We start from the raw sequence: 25,124 nt of genomic DNA, 5'->3' as shown, positions 1-25,124 counted from the left end.
AGCGCGTACTCGGGCGATGCGCACATGTTCTAAATTTATGGAACCTTTAACTTTAACGAGTGGGCATACTGCCACAACCATCTCATAATTAAGCCGAATTCCATCCGCGCTTTATGAAAGCACACGTCGCTCGAAATTTCCACCGAACCATCGAAATCAACTCGCTCACACCCCGCCTCGACTCGCGTATAGGTTATCCGTTATCCGAACCTAAACAACCTGATTTCGGTCGAAAGTTGCTGCTGCAAGAGTGCGGAATTTGAAATGAGGGACAGGCCCTCACTGCTACATTGAGAAAAAAAACACATTGGATCTAGAGTCCAGACTCTTAAAAACATCGACAAGAAAAAGTACTCTTGATTCAATCAGAATCTAGCTTAAATCAAGAACCAAGCCTCTTAATTCGAGCGGATTTCGCTTTGATTCAAGCAAAAATCCGATTGAATCAAGAGTATTTTTTCTTGCCAATGTTTTCAAGAGTCTGGACTCTGGATCCAATGTGTTTTTTTTTCCAGTGTAGGAATCTTGAAGCGCATTTTACTCTAGGGCCATGCCACCTTATATCAAAGATAAAACTAAAAAATGCGAATATCGGTTGCGCTATCTCGAAATCTCCGCCTCTATTTTATTTTTTTAAAAAGACCGAACCTGACTTCAAATTTTTAAAGTATATTCTTCACATGGAGAAGAAAAATGACCGAGGTTTTCAAGAAATGAGGATCATATTTTTCCATGTGGAAAAAGAAGGATGACAGAAAATCTGCAACGCAACGCCGCAAATTCAGATACGCATTTCTGCAGTTTTACCGCATCGTTTTGTCGTGAGTGAATTGAGTCAGTGGCGTGGCGTACTTTGCGATATATCGATTGTTATGCCATTTGAAGCTATGGAAAAGGATCGATAAACAGGGTGTTCGCAGCGAATACCTTAAAAATCGATTCTTTACCATGGCTTCAAATGGCAGAACAATCGATACATCGCAATTAACGCCACGCCACTGGTTTGAGTGCGCAGTCGAATATTCTTAGCGGAGCACCTACTCTTTTTACGCAGGAAACTTTGCTCTCGTAGGACGGGGTTTACTCCTTAATCGCATCACTCGGGTTTTCGGCTTCGGGGTAAAAGCATTCCGGATTCTACTCCAAGATTTCCAATAATGTACAATTTTTCCGCACAAGGTTTTACGGTCAAGGGAAAACGAGAAAGTGACTGAAAAAGTCCGGGAATCATTGTCATTTCAATGCATGAAAATGTCGAATGTTCCAGGATTTTTTCCCTTACAGTCTACGGACACCTTAGACACGGACTTTTCGAACGGGAAGGGGGCGCGTAAGGGGGTCCGGGGAGCTCTCCAGAAATTTTCACAATTTTTTAAGCGTCTAATATGCAGTTTGAGGCAGTGGCGTGGCGTGCTTTTCGATCCATCGATATTTCCCCAATTGAAGCTGTGGTAAAGAATCGATTATTAAGGTGTTCGCTGCGAACACCCTGTTTATCGATACTTTTCCATAGGTTTAAGTGGCAGATCAAGCGATACATCGCAAGGCACGCCACGCCACTGGTTTGAGTCGATTTCGTTTTGAACAATTATTACCAAATCTAAGCTCCCATCCTTCTTCTTTCCTCCGTTTCTCTTCACTCCTCCGTTCCTTCTTCTTCCTTTGTTCCCTTTTTCTTTCGTTTTTTTTCGGGAAAACGGGGACGGCGTACGCCCCCTTTGCCCCTCCCTGGATCTACCTCTGACAAACACTCCAATATATTTTACTTTCTCGTTGTCCCTAGTTGAATTGGACGTATTTCTGGCAACTATGTGCATTATGACGTGAATCCTGTTATGCATATCTTCTTATGTGTCTCAGCGCTCATGTTTTAACGCACATAGTTCTGTTTGGCAAAAATACGTCCAATTGAGGACGTTTATTTCCCCGAGAGATGTGCACGTGCACTCTAAAACACCGCGAGACGGTTTGAAAACCCTCAGAAATAATGAAGCGGAGGGTCCGCTGAAGTGGCTATTTCAGTTGCAGTGCGTCTGGGTGCACTTGCAGTCCTTTTGTTCTTCTGTCTGGTCGTCCGCAAAAACGATTAATTTCATCTCCTTGAATTGCATCCAGCATTGTTCCAAGACGTGGAGTCCTGCCGTCCTACGAAAAAACGCCGTATAAACCTCCGAATGTTGCCGAATTCCCCCAGACAAAACATTTATTTTCGATGATATTTTTACTCATGAAATTCGTAAATTACCTGGACGAACGCAAAAGAGATGGGCACAAAGTTGGCTCTCTTCTCTTGAGGAGGATTTAACATTTTATGCTGTTTTTATTGATTTGATGAGCGATTTATTTTTAGTGATTTTTAGATTTTTAACATGTATATGGTTTACTGTGCTCAGTGCAGGATGGCCTGATAAACAGGGCTATGCCCTACTCGTTTGTAGAAAAAGAAGAAAAAGAAATTTATTGAAAAATTAGATTGAGTTGTGAAGAAAATTCTCTGAAAAATTCCAGAAGAAAAATTCGCGAATTTCCTGGAAAATACAAATTTTATTGGATGAATTTTGGCAACGCCGGATTAGGCATACGACGTTTTTCCTACGAGGGCATTGCGACTTCTGGATCCCCATGTTTAAAGCCGACGGCAGTTAATTAATAAATTGATGCAGCTTCGCTATATAGTGCCCCTGGAGTCTCCCGAAATAAATTATGGACAGCCTGGAGCGCGATGCAATTTTCCTGAGATGTTAGCTTAAGCGGTGTTGAGTCAGATGAAGCCTGACCACAATTTTGCAAGCGCAACGGTCCGAAAAGAAAGTCGTTCGTTTTCGCACGATTTCGGTGACGGCAGTTTTTTATACTTTTGCACATCCTCTTTCGCGAAATTTTACACGTTTGCGCGATGTGGAAATAGTCGAGCCCTGCTTAATAATTTGATCAAATTTAACGAAGTTTCGTTAAATTTTACGAAAATTCTTATGCTTTGTACCGCGGCTTGCTGCGCTGCAAATTCCCTGGTGAATTGCATACTCTAAGAAAACTATTTACCATCGCCCCTTGAACATTTTCGTAATTTTTTCCGCCCAGGTGCAGAATATTCCAGAAAAATTCCTAGAGACGATCCTGATCCAATCTCTGTTAATGAAATGAAGTAGAAGAGGAATAAATGGACGCGAAATATGTTAATAGCACTGAAGATAGATTCTTGAAGGAGGTCAGCAAGAATGTGTAAATAAAGTCGGGCCCGTAATAATAATGTACGTCAGATCATGGAAGATGAAAATGACATCGTATTGACCGAAGGATGACTGAAAGAGACAAAGAGGACGCCCAGTGAATGGGTGATAACACGAGGTTGAACCAAAAATGAGGAAATGCCACCTTTCATGAGGACTTTGGGAGGATTTGGATTTGGGGCGGTTAGGCGTCGCAGAGCGCCAGAGAGCGCTGTAAAAGTGATTCTTGGATATGTAAATAAGAGAGGATATTATGAAATAGGGCGAGCAAGGTACATTGTTTGGAAATTTCAATGTCGATTAAGTTTGGTGCTGATTTATGATCATTTCGGGAGCATTCAACGGGAAGAAACTAACAATAACACCGAAAAAAGTGAAGTTGATTTAACATTGAATGTAAAAAAAGTGTGCGAGAATTTAAAAAATGCTGAATTACCCGCTAGAACAGTAACTTTAGCAATGCCAAGATGTAAAACTAACTGCTGTGGTGAGTAATTCAGCATTTTATAAGTTCTCGCACACTTTTTTTTACATCAAGAATGTTAAATTAACCTCACTTTTTTTTCGCTGAGGTGACATGGTCTTGGAAGAGATAGCAATTAACGAGGAGTCCAGTCGTCATATCAAGTTGGAATCAAGAAAAATATATAAATTTGGAGTTTCATGCCTTCACGCGATTCAACATTGAAAGGAAGGCTCAATTTCTAATTCTACAACCAGGACAAATTCTCTCGATTTTTCGTATTGACAAAATTAAACTTGTGTCGTCAATCAGCTCTGAATATTATTTTTATATTTTTACAAGCCTCTTACAGAGCATCACTGACGAATCCAAAATGCATTCGAGTGCTCCGAAATAGTGTAAATGCATTTCACTTTCCTAATATCTCTACCTGTTCCTTCGTGCTGGAATATAAGTGCCTGCCAATTCGAGTGTATGCAATACGCCTTGCGTAAGCGTTTGTTAAGTTGCATGCACTAAGTTGCGTGCAATCGCCATTGACTGGATAGAAACCAGCGGAAGCTGAAATTTTGTTTTTTGACATGATTTCTCGTACAAATTCTTTTCGCGAAGATCTTATGCACGAAGTCTTTGGAAATTGAAAGTATGCAACGCTTTGACTGAGGAAAGAAAAAAAAACGTTCAAGGATCTGCAGCAAACTTTCCTGCCTGTTCACGGTTGGGCAAGATTTTCCCCGTTCCAAGGATTTCAAAAGCTTGCCACCTTGCAATGGGTCATGCGGTCTGTTTCCTAAGCACAGCAGCCTAGATGTCGGATGTAAATCATGAAGAAAATCTAGGATTTTCATAAGATCAAATAGCACTGAATAGGCTGTAAATGGTTCTGCTCTCAAGTTCACGTCTTTTGAAAATAAACTAAAAAGAAATTTATATACCTGCAGCGCGCTTGATAGGACGTCTATGCATAGGTGATCGCTTCATGGTGGTGTTCAAATTTTATCCAGTCAACACATTCGAGTCAATTAACACTAACGAGCACCAACACACTTCACCGAAAAAAATACTTATTTTAGATGTACACTATAGGAAAAATTTGAAGCGTACTGCATATTTTATTCACAGTTCTGTTCGTATTCGTTCGAGTCAAGGTTTTCGGGTTTCGAGGCAGGCAGATTAATAACTTTCGAGGATTTGCTAGAATTCTTAATGGGTAGAAGAAAAGCAAAAGATATTCAAAAGATATTCAAAAGATAGTGGGATAAGAAAAAGAGTAGGAGAAGTAAAAGTGAGGCTACAGGAATTCTTTATTTGTGTTTACTGACTGAGGGAGCGCTTTGAAAGAGTTGCCCCCCTAGAGTTAAAAATCTGATCTTAAAAATGCTTCATTGTCGGCAAGAAAGAACGGTCTATTCAACCGGAAAATACTTCAATGAGTAATTTAGTGAACGTTTTGTGGAAATGATCAAAATTATTTTTGCTTTCCCTCCCAAGAAAAAATTGTTTGAAATGACTTTTCAGTGTTGGTTTCAACAAATTCGATATGTCTAAAAGGATGCATTCATCAGCATTTGTAAAGTTTTCTAAAACGGATGGATTCTGCAACCAAGAAAAGTATGATTGAGTTAGGGAGAAAAGTAGCTAAAATCACTTATGCAGATTTTCTCTAGATTGAAAAAAAAATCCTGGCAGTGAGTTTAAGGAAGATTACGCTTATGAACACAGCGCACTTTACCCACAGTATGAAACTAAAAATCTTTATGAAATGGAGAGTTTTGTCCGAATTTGGCAGCAATGTAAAGACGAAGTGAGCTATTTTGTGTCTGTTCTCTGTGTATGAGGAACGCCCATTGAGAGATGGAACGCACTTGATAGACATAATTTAGCTTTAACTGTTTTGGACCTCATTCAGCTCACGGTCCAGTTGCTAATGGTCCTGACCTAGAGTGAAATGAGACACAATCCGAAATAAAAGAGGCCCAACTATATCTCCGTCAAGCCATTGTTCTTAAGATCACGGTAATAAAAGCGGACTAGGCGGGAGTAAAATGAGACTTAGACTGGTGCCAAGAGAATGGATGATAAAGTTCGAAGGAAATCTATCAAACTTACTGAATTTCATCAAAAAAGAGTTAAGTGTCTCAAATTAGTGTCACTATATCTACAACGTCTAATGCAAAGCTTTGAGGGAAAATAGGAAGGTTTGTGCGTCACTAAATATTATATTGATGCTAATCGTACTAAATTTAACACAACGGGGGAAAAATCATGTCTACCTCTGTACTTCATCATTACCACACTTTAGTCCCAGAGGAATATTTGATCAAATTTTGATGACATATTTACGTTTTACAAAAGGCATGATAATAGAATATAGACTTATCTATCGATCAAGGAAAAGAGCAGTTAAATTCAGCGGGTAGGATCCATTCTCGATCAGAAAACAAATAAAGGCGAAGAAAAAAGTTGAGAACAAACATGCTTTGACCAAGCGCCCCTTTTCCTTTGATGAACGCTTATCCCAAACAGAATCTTTCAACGTAAGATGAAATTTCCTCAATTTTTAATTTTCTCTATATACCCTTGCTTTTATGAAGAAAAGTCCTTTATATGTACAAAACCAGAGCTTTTGGGCTACTTCCTGATATTCCGAGCAAAAATGATTACCGTAACTTGACGATGCTATTCTTACTAAGATGTACTGTGCAATTTTCGCCAAGAAACACCAACAAATTCCCTGACCACGGCCAATATTCCCTGTCTTTTTTGGTTTCTCGTAATTCTAAGACTTTTCTCAATTTCTTCGAGATTATATTTTCTCATGATTTAAAAGTTTCACTGATTTTGCACTGATTTTTGCAGTTTGCACTGATTCCTACCTCGTTCAGTTGCATGCTCATTTTCTCGTTTTAATTTTTACATTTTTTAGCTTCTGTTCCAGTTGAGAATGGCCATGTAATTGGTCCGAAACGTCCTGGTTTGTTTTATGTCTCCTCTAGCCTTGTATACCCATTTGTCTTGTATTTTAGTGTGCTTTTATTGTTAAGTTTCTTGGCATCTTATTTTTTAACTCTAAATTATTATTTTTTTTTTGAGGGGAGGAGGGGTGCATGAAGGATGGAAGAAGAGTTTTAAAAAAGAGATAAAAAAATTAGCGTGATTTTCCGCGACAACCACCTGCAGGAACCACACAAACCGACGCCAAACACCGATCAACAAAAACCGCCGGCACTCGGAACAAGTCCTGTCAACGCCCGGTGAGAGTCACCAACTCACCACTCACCACTCACCACTCGCACGAGTCGACGGGGGAGAAGCGCCGCGGGGACTGAGCCCCGAGCCAGACACAGGTGCGGAGAAAAACGTGGAAACCCCACGAAAAGAGCCCCAGGGGTGGGGGGGTGGGGGAGGGAGTGTCCGCGGAGGGGGTGGCACGGGGGAAACTGGAGGGATACTGGCATAGATAAGTTTTAATGCAAAATGAGTCCCGGCTAAAATTAGTCCCAGCAAATAACCGCCCGCGTTGTCGTCTTGAGGAAATTATTCACATTTTTCATGTGTTTTCGAGATGTCTGCTCCGGAGATGCAAAATGAAATTTCACGCAATGAAATTTCATCTTGCTGAAAAGTGAAAGTTCATTTCCCATGAAATTTCAACGATATTTCAGGGGCTGCGTGTGAAATCCGCAACGACTATTCGACAATCGGCACAGAAACGAATTCTGACTCATGATATTATTTTTAAAAATTTTTGTAGAAACTTTTTCTTACCGATTTTTCTAAAATTGTTGATGTTTTTTTACACTGCGGCCGTTTCGAGCAACCGTTCATCGTCAGGTGGTTAAAAACATTTCTAAAAAAACAAAAATTGCGATGTGCTTTTACAAAACATCGGTAAGAAAAAGTTTCTACAAAAATTTGATAAATATGACCGATAAAGTTAACAAAAGAAGTGATATTTATTTCTTTCAGAATTTGAAAATTAAGATTTTACTGTTTTCATGTGTTTCATGACACACTGAATATGTTCCAAAGGCTTTAAGAAATTTCATGAAATGTTGCATCTCTGGTCTTCGTATGCCAGCGGATTGGTTATTGATTTTATACGGACTGGAAAGTTTCGAAGAAAATTGAAAAGTCAAGAATAAAAAACATTAAATGTTATTAATTTTTTTTTTAAAAAAAAAATCAATAATTAAGTTTAAATTAAGATTCTTGGTAAAAGTATAAAAATCCCTTGCTTTTCAATTCTTTGACACACACGTAGAAAAAAACTTAACACTTCCAACTGCAAGGATGAATGCACTGAAAAAAAGTAACCTTTATTTTACGTGCTTTCCTCAAGAATCAGGTAACAAGCCCTGAGTTGAAATTAAAAATAAATAAGAAACTTTTCTGAGCATCCTTGAAATGACTTGAACAAATTGGCTGAAGTGATAAAAATCTGCAATGTCAAAGTCAAAAGGTTCCACTGGAGATAAGCAAATAACTTAACACCTCTGTCAAGAGTAGAACCCCGGACTTCTTGGGTTTAAGCCAAGTGCAACGATGGCCAGACTACAGACCGTAAATACACAAAACCAACAGAAATAATCTTATAATGGCAGAACCGAGGACTAGACATACAGTTAAGAGTTTGCAAAAGAGCAAAACAATATCTGTAGACTCAAAGTCCCGCTCTGACAGTTGCAATTCAAAAACATTTTATCATGATCTTAACTTAAATCGCATTAAAAACTTTCCAAAATGCCTTATTTTTAGACTAGACCATCCAGTTTCCTCTGTCAAAATTTCTAAGGAGTAAAATACGCATACAATAGAAAAAGACGTAGACATCGTAGACTTTTAAAAAAATAGTTAGGCATTTTCAGTAGATACAGAGCAACAAGAAGCAAGAAAAAATTGTCACAATACTAATTTGTTTATTAGCTACTTGAAGGCATAAAGCTAAGAAGGTATGCAGAAATTCGAAACATCATTGGCACCAGCGGACTTTTGCGAGTTCACACCTCGCGCCATCGCGCCTTCAATTTTGAAGATACAACACGGACATCCATCAAGTACGAATAGTTGTATCTCTGCGCCGTCATCGACGCGCGCGTCCTAATCCTTGCTGTCTTTCCATATCGTGTTGATTTTTGTTTGTCTTATTTGTAGTGGTGCTTCAAAGGCTACGTGTGCAACACAGCCGAGGAAAGGAGAGACGTATTCGGGCGTTATTTTTTTACTTTTTTCCTGAATCTGAGCGACGCTTCATTATAGCAGCTTTGAGGCAAGTTCACGTCTCGCGACATCGCGTCTCTAATTTTGTGGATGTAACACGGAAATTTAACAATCACTGATAGTTGAATCTCTGCACCGTCATCAACGCGGGTTGAGATGCCTCTAATTTTTGAAATTTGAGAAAAGTTGAGGTTTTCAAAAAATGCTAAGATACAAAAAAAAAAAAAAAAAAAGACACCAACTTAGAAATCTCCCAAAAGCCTTAAAGGGTGCACGTCTAACGATTGGAATTTTGGTGAGAATGGCGTCGTGTCGGGGAAATTTTTTTTTAAACGACTACCCCTGCAAATTCTAAGCCGGGTCAAATTGACCCAACTACTTTTTCTTGGGGATTCACATATGGCGGATGAGGAGGAAAGGGGTGAGAAAGCTTCCATGGGTTACCAAAGAGGTGAAAATTTCCAACAAAAAAAAAGTCTTTTTTACCTTGCAGACATACAAATAACAAAAAATACTTAACAATCCGTCAAAATCGATATATTTATATATTAGTCAATTGGATCTGACTTGGAACTTGGCCTATAAAATAAAATTTTTTGGACATCTAAGAGTTAATCACCTTAATATTTGGGACCTCAAAGGGCTTTTACATTGGAAAGTCCAAAAATTTATCTATTTACCCATCGTGTCAAAAAGAGCTCTTTGCAAAAATGTATCACCGGTAATGGAGATGTTGCATATGTGTGAGGAATTTGCGATTTGACTGATGATTCTTATGTAAAAGTTAGCTAGAAACACGATGGTGCCACTGGTTTTTTCTGAAATCAACTCCCAAGCTCAAAAAAGCTCTCAAGTTGAGGCCAAAATGGAGGGGATATCCCACGCTATCTTGAGAGTCCACCTCTACATCAAGACAAACTCTCCATGCAAAGATAGGGAGCAAATACATTGACAAGGATGCCGTGTTTTCAGTTTCAGAGTCCCCAAATAAAGTGGCAGCTCTGTCAATGTATTTGCTCCCTATCTTTGCATGGAGAGTTTGTCTTGATGCAGAGGTGAACTCTCAGGATAGCGTGGGATATCCCCTTCATTTTGGCCTCAACTCGAGAGCTTTTTTTGAGCTTGGGAGTTGACTTCAGAGAAAACCAATGGCACCATCGTGTTTCTTGCGAACTTTTACGTGAGAATCAACAGTCAAATCGCAAATTCCTCACACATGCAACATCTCCATTTAAGTCCTTTTTACTATATACGATCACAATGAAACTTTTGCCATTGCAATATGCGGTTTATCGCCCAGTCGCGACGGAATGATATTCCGCTAATGTTCTCCGCACGATTGATCCGAATCGAATTGCTGTGTTTCGTTGGAATGATCTCATGCCGCCCCCGTTTTGCTTCGGGCGGCGGACTCGCGGTGGTGAGTTTCCTGAACGACCGCCAAGAGAGCTGTTGCGTAAAATGTAAAAATACAATTTGTGTAAAGTTTTATGGGCGAGTTTATGCAGGGAATCATGGCAGCAATCACTCTCATTTAATCAGATAAAAAACGCCCTGTTAGATAAAAACTCTTGTTGCCCGAGGGTGAAAAATAATCCGATTTTCAGCACAGAAATTAATTCAAAAGGGAGGGTTTATTTTAAGTTCAACACACATTTTGACAACGCTGGCGGCACATGTTTTTCATTCAACTATGATACTGCAATAATTTTGGATGTACATGTACATTATTTATAGCGCTTGCAATTGTCCATTCAAAGATTTGATTACACTACCGTTCCTGTTGTTATTGTTTTGCTCTTTGTTTGTTTGTTTGTCACGAGGACTAGGATTACGTTCTACTCCTTAATTGACAAACACGTGAATTTAGCGGCTTCTGGCTGGTTGAGATGACGCGGCATGTTTTCCATCCACCCAATCAGAGGACAGGATTTCGGTGTTGCGGTGTTAATGATTTTTACAATTGTTGCCACTATTCGTGGACACTCCCAATTTTCATAAGAGTCTATCGTCTAATTTTCAGAAAGCCCCATGAAGTCAAGTGTTCAATTGACGTCATCGACGGTTTTATGTTATAATATTACTATATTTTCTTCACTCATTCGGATGAGTCGACTCTCTTCATAAATCTATTGATTTAAAACTAAGTACTGAATTCTTGCGGAGCAATTTTTAGAGAAACTAAGAATAGTATTCCCTGCATTAAAAAGATTGGTCTCAGGAAAATTGGATAATTTTATGCCTTATCCTTTTAATGATTTTGGTTTTTGCGCATGTTAGACTTTTCGTTTGTAGGTATTAAATTGATACATTTTAATAGGATGTGACACAGAGTGTGCCAATGGGTAATTTGATCAATGCGCGATCAACTAACGATCACAACTGATTTTTGCACTAAGCTAATGATACGTAATGATGATGAGGATTGGATTGAGAAAATCTGATACCGATGATGATCAAATTGGTGTGTTACTTTTTAAACTAAGAAGGATCAATAATTTTTTTGTATAAGTATTGCAACTCAAAACAGAAATAACCGGAAAATTTTCCTCAAACTGGAGACGAAATCCAAAGAAAATTAATTAAGTATTTTCAAAAGTTTGCAAGGGAAAACGCCGGAACTCGTATCACATAACGAATATTTTTTTCATAAAACGGAAAGCTGAAAAACTGCACTGAGGGGGAAAAAGTTGTTGTGCTGTTCAAACTTTACATTAAACTGTTTACTTCCGAAATAATCTTGATGGGTACATATAAGTCAGTTTCACTGAGAGGAAATAGAATTGAAACATCATCCTTAGTTATGAAGTAGTATGTAATAAAGATGACAGAAAACTAATATTTCCATTGTTGCTATATACTGGGACTTTTCCATTAAAATTAAACGTAAGGCTTTAAATAATTTAGTATGGAAGAGGGAGGGGGAGGCGAGAGAGCACTGAAAAAAACACAACGAGCCAACGAGCGTGTTTAACTCGGAATGATATGAGCGACATGGCACCGCGATCGGTATGCATCTAAACTAACGCCACTACGGTCGCGTTGCATAGTCATCCATTTGAAGGAGCTTTGTGAGACGTGATGTTAAAGTTGAATGATTACAAAACGGTTTCTTATTCTACTTCTATCGAGCCAAAGAAAAACGTCGTATGCGCCTTGAGACGTTGCCAAATTCCCCTTCAATAAAATTAGAACTATCGAATCTTTACTGCGATGCTTACCTACTATATGAAAATAATACGATCTGCCTAATTGTCAAAATTAGAAATTCGTTCATAACTGAGATATTGCCCTTTAGAAAAGACGGAGCATGAAGTCATCATAAATTCATGAACTATTTAATCGATTTAAAGCACAGGGCAAACAGTGCAAACATTTAATATTGATGATTTACAAGACTGAGGCATAAGAGTGCCCATGGATTTTCCAAAATCTCCGCGATTAGAGTGCGGTAATATTGGTTGTTATACCTCGTTGATTTTTTTGAGCAGGCTTTTAAACTTTATGGTTCTTTCAATCGTTCACTACCAAAGCACAATTTTGTATCGAGAACCCTTTATCTATCTCTTTCAAATGGTGATATCCATTTCATACTGGAAGTAAGGCCTGACGTTCAAACAGCCGCCATTGCAGAGGATTCAACCCTTGACCATCAAAACACAATTTTGTTGTGAGCGCGACGGACCCATTTTTTCAAACGGTTATATTTACATGTGCAATATTGTTCGCACGGACTCGACATTTGGACAGGCTGTTTTACGAAGTATCTTAATTCCTGAACTGCCAAAGCACGATTCTGGGGTTCAAATTGTTCTCGATCGCACGACCTCACAGTCGCGACTAAATTGTGGAAGTGCCCTGAAAATTATGGCAGCTAGGTTGTTGTCCTTGTCGGTTAAAAGTTTTCAGATATTCAAATCTTAAGGAACAATGAAAATTCGGCACACAACCAATAATTTAACGAAAGTTCGATGAGCGCGTTGTGTTGACCTTTTCGCAAATACTCAGTTGTTGTAGAAAATTGCGTAGGATCTCTGGAAAAATTGCAGGGGCCTAGAAAATTTGGATCAAGTTCATGAGAAAGGAACCAACTCACATTAAGTTGAAACTAAGGAAAAGACGTTCGAAGTTTTCTTCCTCCATAGGACTCAACGTAGGAAATAAAAACCTCTCTTTTCACAAACCTTTTTTTTTCGACTTCGAGTTTTTGGCGGGAGAAAATTTACGACTGGAGGAACTGAAAAACATTCTTAACTCTACTGTTTAAAAAATGTGGGTTGGTTTCTTTCTAACAATGTCGGTCCATTTTGACCTGACTCATAGCATGCAGCACAGCAAACAATGAAGAGAATAGCACGACTTACGTTCGACGGCGGATCCAGCGATAGGCTTAGAGAAGAGTGAACTGGCGGAGGAGGCTAAGGAGTCAACCTGAGAAGATCGTCGCGCGGAGACGAGCTCCTGGATGGAGAGTAGCGACTGACGGCGGTCGATGGCTCCGCCTCCGCCGGAGAGGTCGCCGTAGCCACCCTGCGTCGAGGAGATCTCCTCAACGTGCGAGATGGTTTTCCCGTCGACGGAGTGCTCCATTTTCTTGTAGCTCCGAGAGGAGGAGGAGGTCGAGGAGGCCACCTGCTCCATCTGGTTCGAGGAGGTCTCCATGTAGACCTCCTCGCTCACGCTTGATGTTACCGAGCGGTACTCTGAAACAATCAACAGAGTATTAAAAATAGAGGCTTTGGATGTAAGTTTTGAAGATGGTACATTTCAGCAGAGAGCGTTGCTATGTTCTTACCTAACCTCGTTCTAGTATTGGTGCTATCAGTAACCAGCCTGACGAGGATTTATAAGGAATCATGGAAAAACGCGCACTGCCTCTCACTCATACCCTGAAAAAAGGATGCTGACTTAACATTCTGGATGTAAAAAAGTGAGTGACGACTCACAAAACGCCGAATTATCCGCCACAGCAGTTAGCTTTACATCTTGACATTGCTATAAGGCCTGCTGTGGCGCGTTTTGTGAGATGTCGCCCACTTTTTACATCCAGAATGTTAAGTTAGCATTCTTTTTTTTTTTTTTTTTTTTTTTTTTTTTTTTTTTTTTTTTTTTTTTTTTGGTGCACGGTAGTTGATAAAATTGAGATGACGTACCAAATAAAGTTACACGTGTAGGTTACTAAGGTATCTCGTTCAGGTAGCCGTGCTACGCGTATAGGTTCGCTGACGTCCACCTATGCGCGGTGCACACCTATACCTGGACGAGTGACATTCATAACCAAACATGTGATTTCGCGCAGCAGGTCTTCATAACTTTGACAACCGTTCGGTGGGCAAGAGGCAATGCGCTTTTTGCGCGTGTACAAACAAATATGCTTGTTGAGAGAGTGCTCAAGTAAAAATAATACGACACGCCATTTTCTTTAAAGCAAGTTTTTCTTTCGCATACATTGCAGATATCATCCACCCATTTTTTTTCATTTTTTTCAATTTTTTTTTAAAGAATCTGTAATTTTATTTGAGTTTTGTTCTACGGATTGTAGGTGGATTATACCCAAAATTGGATCCTTTTTTGCAGAATAGTTTAAGTACACCGAAAAAGAAGATGCTGTAGTAACATCCCGGATGTTACGGTTGTTAAAAAAATGTGCGACAACTCTTGGATGTTACTAGTAACAAGAGTTAACGTAGCATGATAGGACGTAAAAGTAACATCCTAGGACGTTACTTCAACAGCCAGAGTGGTAATGACAACACCCAAGGTGGCGCACATTATTTTAACATCCAGGATGTTACTACAGCACCTCTTTTTTTTCGGTGTATATACGTACTTTAGTGAGTCAGGTATGACTTACCGGAGGTTTTAACGGAGCGGATACTCATTTTGGATTCCTCTTCCTGGATATACTGCGAGGAACGGACTTCTTGGACGGACTTAGATGACTCCGAGATGACGACCTCGCCTATGCTCGGCCGATGTTCGGTTATACTCGGCCGACGCTCGCTTATACTCGAGCGATGCTCACTTATACTCGAGCGATGTTCGGTTATACTCGGCCGTTGCTCGGCTATACTCGGCCGTTGTTCGGCCTCGATGAACTCCTGGTTCTCCTTGTCCTCCGTGTTTCCACCGACGCGAAGCACGGACTTCTTCGGGGCCTCCAGCGGCGGCCGCTTGGGCTCGGGCACGTGGCGTAGTGGCTTGGCGGTCGGCGGCGCGACGAAAGGCTCGAGTTCGATGTCCGGGGTGATCTCAAGCTCCACGCCTTTCAGCGGCTCGAAGTGCTTGTCGTCCTCCTTCTCTTGGAGACGGAGGTCGTCCGCTGCGTGCTCGGCGAGGGCCACTATCGAACAGAAAGGAAAAATGGGATCATTAAATGGACGTATTTATGCTACACGGAGAAAAAAATGGGACCCGAAGTTGCGGTCATATGGATATCTGAAGTTTTCGGATCACGCATCCGAAAACTTGAGGTCCAACTGCTAAAGTTCGGGTCAGACATCTAAAGCGCGGTATGTACCGGAGTACTTCAGATGTGTGACCTGAACCCTTCGGTATGTATCGAAGTACTTCAGATGTCTGACCCGAACTTCGGCAGCTGTACCTCAAGTTTTTAGATACGTGATCCAAAATCTTCAGAGATCTATATGACCTCAACTTCGGGTCCCATGCACGAAGTTTTTTTCTCCGTGTAAAAGGAACCACACAACAACTGAAACAGTAAATTACAAACCGTGTAAAGGCAAGACTTTTTCTATTTTATTTAATTCAATAAAAGGAACCAGAGATGGGTGAAAAAGAGGGTTTCTCGTGAGTTGAGGGCCGTAAGAATGAATTGGAATTATAAAGCGCCAGTGACGTCAGCGGCGACGACGGGGACGATGATCCGTGGATCTGAGTCTTAAACTCGTGAGCCCTGTCCACAACGCTCTTGTCATATGTACACGGCTCATGAGTTAGCATATTTTGGCACTCAGTCCCTTTTGATTTGACGGACTCTGTTAAATCATGGGAGCCCGTCAGATCATGGGAGACAAAAATGACATCGTAGTCGACGTCAAGAGCAGACAGCTTGTCTGGTAAGGTCATGTTAACGGCTGGGTGTCGCAGAGCGCCAAAAAGCGCTTTGAAAGTGGCGTATATGTATAAAGTTCCTTTTGATTTAATGTAATATCCCACACTTTTCCATTTTCCCTAAAGGAATCAAGCCCACTTTTACATCGTTTCTTATGCAGCTCTCTACTATACATCCCATCTTTTCCACATGTCCCTAGTTCCTTTTAGCATCAATACATCTAAACGAGATTTTCACGGTTTGCGAGTTCATGAGTTTCCACTGTATAAGTCCGGTTATAAGACCGATACCTACTCTGGCGCTCCATGTCTCCTAAACTATTCGGTATGTCAAACGGTTCGCTCAGGTCCTCTGACGCGCACAGTGGATCGAGTCAATTGGTGAGGTCGGACAAAATTTGGAAACTTTAAACGCTTAAAACTCCGTTTATACAAAACTTTGAGGTTCTAAAAGTGGTTTGATTGGCTTCCTCGTACAATTTTCTTCTAAGAGTATCCCTTAAAATTTAAAGAGTGACGAAATAAACATCAAAATTTGCTGTGTTAATCAAAAATTTCATGTCCAACCTCTCTAATTGACTCGATCCATTGTGTTACGCACAAGAGCCACTCGATTCATGTGACAGGATTTCTGTTTTTAGCTCGGTTCGTTTCTGAAGTTAAGTTACCTGAACCATGTTCCTGTCTACACCATCCCAAAGTTCGGCAACTTGAATCGAAATTGCGAATATATGCAGAAGGAAATTTGGGGCATATGACACGGTATATCAGTTTGACGAATCGAAAAGTTCAGATGATGTGGGATACTCGAACGTTTGATTTAAATTACTGCACTTTTGAACAATTTGCATCGGCTGATGAGAGTCAAGAATGAGAATTTCTTTTAAGGCGGCGATATTTGTCAAGCCTGATGTGGGTCAAAACAGGAGCAAACTTCCATCAAAATGAGCGGTGGTCAAATAAGGTCGTAGAACCGACTTATTTTCATCCGCAGTTCTTGGAGATTAAAAGTAGCAGTATCGTTCCTCGGTTACCAATACTACTTGGTGACAATTTTAGTCACGCTTCAAGATAACATGGATTACGTTTCATTTAGCCACAGCTCATTTAGCCACGTGGCAAAATGCAACAAAAAATGTTGCATCTTGCCACACATTTTAGGTGCTATGTGGCTAAACGAAACAAGAAAAATTAGTGTGGCAAACGTGGCAAAGTGCAACAAATTATGTTGCAGTTAGCCACATGGCCAAAGGATACAACCAGGTAACTGCATTGCAGCGTTACCGGACCTAATCGAGACGAACTTGACCTAACCTAACCTAACCTAACCTAACCTAACCTAACCTAACCTAACCTAACCTAACCTAACCTAACCTAACCTAACCTAACCTAACCTTACCTTACCTAATGACCTAATCTAAGGAAGGAGAGCTGGATGCAATAATTCCTTCGGATATTTTCCTATTAGTAGATTTTCATGTATTTCAGCGTAAAGTAGAATCAGTATTGCATCGGTCACTAGTGGAGGATGGTAAAATTATTTTTAAAAAAAATTGTTTTCAATACATACGAATGGTTGTTTTTTTTCTTTTCAATCTATTTCAGATCTTCAATAAAATCACTTACACTGCAGTAAAATAAGAATGGAAAGATAAATAACAATTTTTTTTTGCTGAATTCGGTAGGCCATTCCAAAGACTGTGGCTAACTGCAACAATGTTTGTTGCATTTAGCCACACTAATTTTTCTTGTTTCATTTAGCCACACAGCACCCAGAGTTTGTGGCAATTTGCAACAATTTTTGTTGCAGTTCGCCACGTGGCTAAATGAGCCGTGGCTAAATGCACATATACCCAATTCTTGGAGATTAAAAGTAGCAGTATCGTTCCTCGGTTACCAATACTACTTGGTGACAATTTTAGTCACGCTTCAAGATAACATGGTGAATTCATTTTTATAAGGAAAGAAAAACCAAAGGTACTACTACAATTCAGATGAACGGCTTTTGAGTCGAAATGTGTCAATGCCATTAATGTAAGAAGGTAAATTGATCACTGAATCTTCCTCCATGGATGTTGAGAGAGGTCATTGCCTTTCAGAAAAAATTATCGTCAAAAAAATCGTCTATCATTTGCGCCAGGCCGGAGTAAATGACAAAATGGGTCAAGGTCAACAACCTTACTCAAGGGATGCGTATGGGTGAGCACCAAGGCCGACGAAATAGGTCAAGGTCACGAGACAAGGTCATTCCGTTTTCTTTCCTTCGGTAATCTTTTTTTGCATCAACGCAGAATGTAAAAACGAGGAAAAATCACTGAAAAATGTGTACATTTTGGAAATGCAAAATATCAATTTTTTCGAGGTCGAAGTCTTTTCGAGGAGATGCAATATTTTTTAAGGAGGGAACTTTCTACTAAAATGACCTGCCATTGATTAAAGTTGACTGATATTGCCCCCCCCCCACCCCCCCAAAAAAAGGCCAAGTTTAAAAGAGTGGGAGGACTATTTTCATTTTCCTGCCCTTATCGAATGATGCTTCGTGCGTATGACACGTAAGTTAATTTATGGTATACCTCACAAAATGAAGGCAAGGAGTAGACATTTGACAAAAAGCATAATATCGCCGGATTCCAATCGGTCCAAATTCAGCCCACTATAATTTTTTCACCAGAAAATCGCACTAGAAGCCATTATTTGGGAATACCATAAGAAGTAAGGATGAGGAGCATTATAAGTACTTACAGACGTCAGCAGAGTACAATCGTATTTCGTTAAGCCACGCAAACTTGACGTTATCTTTATGAGCTGTTATAGTGAGTGGGTAGTCGCCATTACTTGGAATCTTACTGTGCAACTCGAAAACTAACGAATCATCAGGATGATCCTTTACTTCAACTTCTGGTAACTGTAAACAAGGACAAGTAACTTAAATTAAACCTGATTAATTTTAGTTTTGAGATCGATATTTTTTGTACTCAAATTATTTTTGATAATATTTTCATTTTTTTATGACACAACATTGAAACTTCCCGCCGGATCTAAAAGACACAAGATTATGCTGGAAGGAACCATGTGGTAATTATTTGAATCAAAAGTATCTATGTGGCACCAAAACCCTATGCACATAGTTCCTTCTGATAATATAACTCATTTTCACTCAGTTCCTTTCCGCATAAATACGCACTCTTGAAAATTTTGATGGTTTATACACAGATGCACTGCTGTCTTAACTATAGTGATTCCAAGATTGATTATGTTTAGTATGTATGTATGTATGTACACATACATTATGTTCAGTTGGCTTAAATTCTACACAAATTATGGGCATCAGAGATTACTCTATTTCACTACATCATCTGCTTTTATTGCACGACTGCTATCATTTCTTTTGAAAATATCATTGCTGTATTGTAATTTTTTTGTCCAATTAGAGCAAAATTTCGAGATCCTGACTGTCAAAATTTGGTTAAATTACCGCAATTTTGATTCTTTATACAGAATTTCAGGTAATGTTGCCAAACAGGCGGTCAGGGTAGAAAATCTTGGCTCCACCTGCCTAGAGTACCTATATTAAGAGAGTATGGCCACTGGGTCCCATGGAGAGGCTTAGGACCCAAAAATGGCGGTGTTTTGTTTTGGTTTTTGTGGATGGGAGGGGGGTCATTGCCAACTTTTGACGGATATCACCAACCGCACTCGCTGCCAACCTTACTACATCCAAGATAATTTTTCTCGAAAATTGCACACGATTAGCCTTAAAAATATGTAACGAGGTCGCAATAGTGCATTTTGGTAAATTTCTCGTTACGATAAGCAAAGACAACTACATTTTGAGTCATTTTGCATTACATTAACTTATGGCGTCCGCCATTTTTGGGTCCTAAGGGCTCCATTCAGCCTAAGATGGCTGAGCCAATCAGAGGTGGTAACTCAAGTGGCCATACTCTCTTAATATAGGTACTCTACCTGCCAAGCTTTTCGGAGTGCGAATTTTGCCGGAAAAATTATAGATTTAATGAAATGAGGTACTTACTCTAATGATATCTTTGAGAACGAATACGGATCTATCTTGCGAGATACGCCTTACTTTACACACTAAAATTCGAGCTTTGAATAAAAATAAATATCGTTCTTTTGACTTTCCGTCCTTGTGACTTATTCTAAACCAGTCCTGCAAAATCAAATACATACAAATACATTAGTATTTAAACATGGGTATACATCATTAGAGATACTTAGGCTGCTTTAAATTGAGGAACATTTGCAGTCCGGTTAATGACCATGTTCAATTTCTTAAAAAATCAAGAGCTGTTTGTCTGAACATAACAAATCTTCGGAAATCTCAATAAGTGAATCAACTTTTTGCGTATTTGACCAAATGCTTGTTTGACTATTTTGATAAACATAGACTAGCATCAATTATGGAAAATAAAATCCAGAATGTTTTCGAGACACATGAATTTGATCATTTTTATTTATTTTAAATTCTGTTAATTTAATAATTTATGACAAAATGCATTACGTGTCTGAGAAGTCGTCCGAGCTTGTGGATGTTGCCGTGGTATCCCTCGATGTTACCGATGAATTTGTTGTCGTTGGCCCGGTGGGGCACTGCTAGCATCAACTCTAGCGCCCGGTTTAGGTCAGTTGTGTCTTCTCCCAATAGATTTGATAATTTCACTAATTCCTGCAACAACCAATCAAATGATTACATGAATATTTTTTTTAGAATTTTAAAATTCGAGCGACTAAGCATTAAAATAAAATTGGACTAAATTTTGCAATTCGGAACTGAAATTTCTGGCTCAGATTAGAAACAACGTATGGACCATTACTTTCCTTATGCGCATACATGTTTTTACCGCTGAGCCGGAAAAATTAAAGTTCCCACTTGCACAGTAAAAGCACAAAATATAAAAAAAAACATTAATGTGCTTTGAAAATCATTGAATACGACAAGGAAACACCTTAATATTTACAAAACACACATTCAATTTTCCTTTTATTTATATATATATTTTTTTTACCAAATTAAATTAAAGTAATCCATGCAGAGTGTGCAAACATATAAAATTCATGAGTTGAAAAACGCTGACTCCGCGAGTTTAAAGAATAGGCCCTAGCATAAAGCGGAGTGATGCGACGTGCTGCCTGCACGAAACGTGCACTGGCGCCTACAAACCTAAGCAGAAAATTCACGCATTGCGCAATGCTTGAGGTATCCCTTAGGTTTGTAGGCGCCAATGCACGTTCCGTGCTGGCTGGCTGGCCGCGCCGCGCCGCAGCGTGCCACGTGCCACGGCGCCTCACTATTTCACAATAGAGAAGTTGTACAGTATTATACGAAATTGAAGGCACTCCAACATACCAACAATTAGAATGACAGGGATCCTTTAAGAGTACCGAACTTTCCTTGCAAAATAAGTCGAGATAAGAGAGATAAAGGAACATTCTTGAGAATGAAGTCAAGAAGATTTTATTTTGAATCAAGAATAAAATAGGTGAACAAAAGCGGGTTTCTGCTTGATGTAAGTGACTTTCCTTTTTATAAAAGCATCTTTTCTTCTTTGAGAAAACATTATTTTCTTTATTAACTCACAAAGTAATCTTCTCGGCGGTAAATTTGAGGATATTTCTCCTTAAATTAGGTCACTTGTTCCTCAAATGAAGTTAAAAATCATACTAAACGTTATTAAATACAGATACTAGGGCGGTAAGTTTTTCGACTACCGCTTTCTTTTTGTTGTCGTCACTCAATTGAATTTGCGAGGGAACTTCGAGCTTTTGAAATATGCCATCAATCATGATACGTTGGGGTGCCTTCGATCTCATATGATACTGTGCAACACCTCCGTGGCGAAATAGTAGCTCGAAGCGCTGCGGCAAACCAGTGCCGAAGCGAAGTTATCATGCACAGGAAAAAAATGAGATCCTTTAGCTCAGGCAAATCAAAAGGTTTTCCAGTTCATGTATAAAAATATGGGATTTTCTTGAAAGATAATTAAGTCCTGTTGCACCAAAGAGGTGTAGAGAGTTTTAGTAAATTTTCTCTCATGGGAATGACTCTTCCGCATTTTTACCAAAAATCTCAATTATATATTTTTCTCCTTTGGAGCAAACAAACAAGCAAACCCTCATTCTTCCAGGACATTAAAAATTTTCATCCAAAAACGTCGTAAGCAATTGTCATTCGTATTTACATGTGGACCAATTAACTTTGGGTCTCATGTGGTAAGTGGACCAAAACTCCCATTTCGAAAAAACGCGTGGACGTAAACTACTGGAAAAAACAGGTGCGCGGACAAAAAATCGTTGACGAAATGTCCTATAACCTTCCCTTTTGACAGTCGCTCTTATTTACCTCAGAAAAATAATCGGAAAGTAAAATTCTTGTTTTGTATCTATTTAGTAGCAAGATTGAAACACTTTTTGCCTGATTTGGACGTGTGTGGCCTCTTCTTACCGAATTTTTGCGAGGGAACCATTTAGTCAAATTCAAGGAATTTTCACGTGGCGGAGTCTTCGACCTATTAACGAACTATTTTCGTAACAGCCCACAGAATCGCACCGAAAAAGTGGTGTTCGGAGAAAAAAACTCACGGGTGGGATTAAAGCGCTGAACCATCCGCCAAACTAATTTGTCACACGCGGATTACCGCCCTACCATCACGCCGGTTGTGAACTGTTCTGCGTGTGATCCATCCCACCTCAAAATATCTGGGTTTCTCAGAATCGCACACGATAACCATTACAAATACTCAAATATTATTTTTAAAAAATATATTTTGTTTTTTTCTTGCGTTTGACATATTTGATGGAGTCAAGGAAAATGGGGCTTAAAGTGAATGGGTTAAAATTGCACGGAGAAAAAAACTTCGTGCGTGGGACCAGAATTTGAGGTCATATGGATCTTTGAAGTTTTCGGATCACGTATCTAAAAACTTGAGGTCCAGCTGCCGAAGTTCGGGTCAGACATCTGAAGTACTTCGATACATACCGAAGGGTTGAGGTCACACATCTGAAGTACTCCGGTATATACCGAAGTACCTCGATGTCTGACCCGAACTTCGGCAGGTGGACCTCAAGTTTTTAGGTACGTGATCCGAAAACTTCAGAGATCCATATGACCTCAACTTCGGGTCCCACGCACAAAGTTTTTTTCTCCGTGTGTCTTGGTCAAACTCCGCTGCTCAAAGAATGATGCCTAGCATAGTTTACCATAAATATCACTGAATATGATAAAATAATGAGATAATGAATATAAAAAATTCAAATAGAAAATGAGGCTTTATTAATACTTCCTCTATGAGTTTTTTAAAACACCATTTTCATTGTACTTTGAGTATTGAAGTGTCGTTACTGCATTACTAAAAATTCCCAAACGATACAGCTTATGTTATTTTTTAACGGGAAACTTTCATATTGAGGAATAACATCTGGCGTCTGTCACGGGACTTAAAATTAGATTAATTTACTGTCTAATTAGCCGAGCCCAGTTTGTGGCACTTTGGGCCCGTGTTCAACACTATGCGCTTTAAAAATCAACGTGAGATGATCAAAGACTCAACATTCAAGCGTCTCAAACCGACACAATTTATCCGCACGGTTCATGTTATCCCGTATACAAAAATTATGAGGAGTTACACAAAGCGACAACATAGCTCGGACCAAAATTAATGGGAACAATGCGGAAAGTGCAATAAACCGAGGCAAAGTTGTGAGATTCTTTGAAAACTCGAAGAGCTACTGCAGTGCTAAAAGAAGGAATTTCCTTTATTCAAAGTGAATTTGGCATTTCTTGTTGAGTGTGACTATCTATAGTGTGGACACTATTATTCGAGACAGAACGAAGAAAGGGACTACGGTCGTAAGGATAGAGGTGACGTATGTGTGCGTGTGTGCTGGATAAGTAGACATAAAATTGGTTCTTTTAGAACTTTAGGTAGATAGTGACCGACAAGGCCGCTTAATGATTGCACGCATGAATTAAGGTGTAGTTAGCATAAAGGCTCCCATATCTTACTCTATAATTTACAATTATAAGAGTAAGGCGTAACTCATAACGCCTGAAGCGAGAAGCGTTTAGGGGGCGTAGTGCATAGTCTCCTAGTTTTTGGAAAATATGAGGTTTGCTTGTTACTTGGTCGGCAGGCTTCTCATAGCTCGAGAATCAATGGTTACCTATGTGTATGAACTTCGTTTCGCTTTGAGATGTAAAGCAATTGTGACCTTCCATGAGAAAGAAGACTTTAGTGCTAAAAATTAAATTGGTTTGAAAGCAGTGGAGAAAAATTATTTTGAAAAAAAAATTAACGTATTGTATCTACTGTCTTGCATAATGAGGCTCAAAACTGTCGGGCTAAAATGTAACCTCTGGTCTTCTATCGGCATAAAAATGAACAAAGGTGCCCGTAAGCTTGCTCGTATGTTTTTGGGTTTTTAGGGGATACACGGAGAAACACGGGGATACATCGTGCGTGGGACCCGAAGTTTAGGTCATATGGATCTCTGAAGTTTTCAGATTGAGCATCTGAACACTTTAGATCTAGCTGTCGAGGTTCGGATCACACATCTGAAACTTCAGTTCTTACATCTGAAGTACTTCAGATGTGAGAACCGAAGTTTTCGGATGTGGAAACCGAAGTACTTAAGATGTGAGAACCGCAGTTTCAGATGTGGGATCCGAACCTCGACAGCTAGACCTAAAGTGTTCAGATGCTCAATCTGAAAACTTCAGAGATCCATATGACCTAAACTTCAGGTCCCACGCATGAAGTTTTTTTCTCCGTGTACTTTCCCTAAAAAGCTTTAAGATCGCATTTTTTCCTGATCCGACGAAAATAGCGCGCTCCCAAAATTTCAACTTAAATTCACGGTCCCTTTACAGGTGGACGGTCAAAATTCTATTTCCAATCAGAAGACAGGGACAGGAATTGCAAATTACAGGATCCCGGCATTAAGCTACTGAAAGCTACTTCCGTTTGAAGTTCAGTTGAATCTGGATTCCAGGCAACTGCGATTCGGCACTGCGTCTGAAATAGATAACCGAATCCAGTGACGCCAAACTTGGCACTATAACCTGAGTGCTAGTATGAGAATAGACAGGTCGAAGTGCGAAAATGTGACAACACGACTCG

The 25,124-nt window shown here is 39.6% G+C and overlaps 1 protein-coding gene across 6 annotated transcripts in view; it reads right to left on the bottom strand.

The window, feature by feature from the left end:
- Obsc (Obscurin) overlaps positions 1–25,124 on the bottom strand; it is a 252,766-nt gene that overhangs the window by 82,389 nt on the left and 145,253 nt on the right. For all 6 annotated transcript variants that reach the window (XM_019050687.2, XM_072301410.1, XM_072301413.1 and 3 more), the window contains 5 exons: positions 20,510–20,674; positions 20,021–20,158; positions 18,730–18,892; positions 14,768–15,256; positions 13,278–13,616 (listed from right to left, as the gene is read on the bottom strand). In XM_019050687.2, the coding sequence (XP_018906232.2) occupies positions 13,278–13,616; positions 14,768–15,256; positions 18,730–18,892; positions 20,021–20,158; positions 20,510–20,674 (1,294 nt within the window). The remainder of the gene's footprint in view (positions 1–13,277; positions 13,617–14,767; positions 15,257–18,729; positions 18,893–20,020; positions 20,159–20,509; positions 20,675–25,124) is intronic.

The sequence above is a fragment of the Bemisia tabaci genome, chromosome 6 (assembly GCF_918797505.1).
Source record: "Bemisia tabaci chromosome 6, PGI_BMITA_v3".
NCBI classification, from domain to species: domain Eukaryota; kingdom Metazoa; phylum Arthropoda; class Insecta; order Hemiptera; family Aleyrodidae; genus Bemisia; species Bemisia tabaci.
This window is presented reverse-complemented; position numbering and strand designations above follow the sequence as displayed.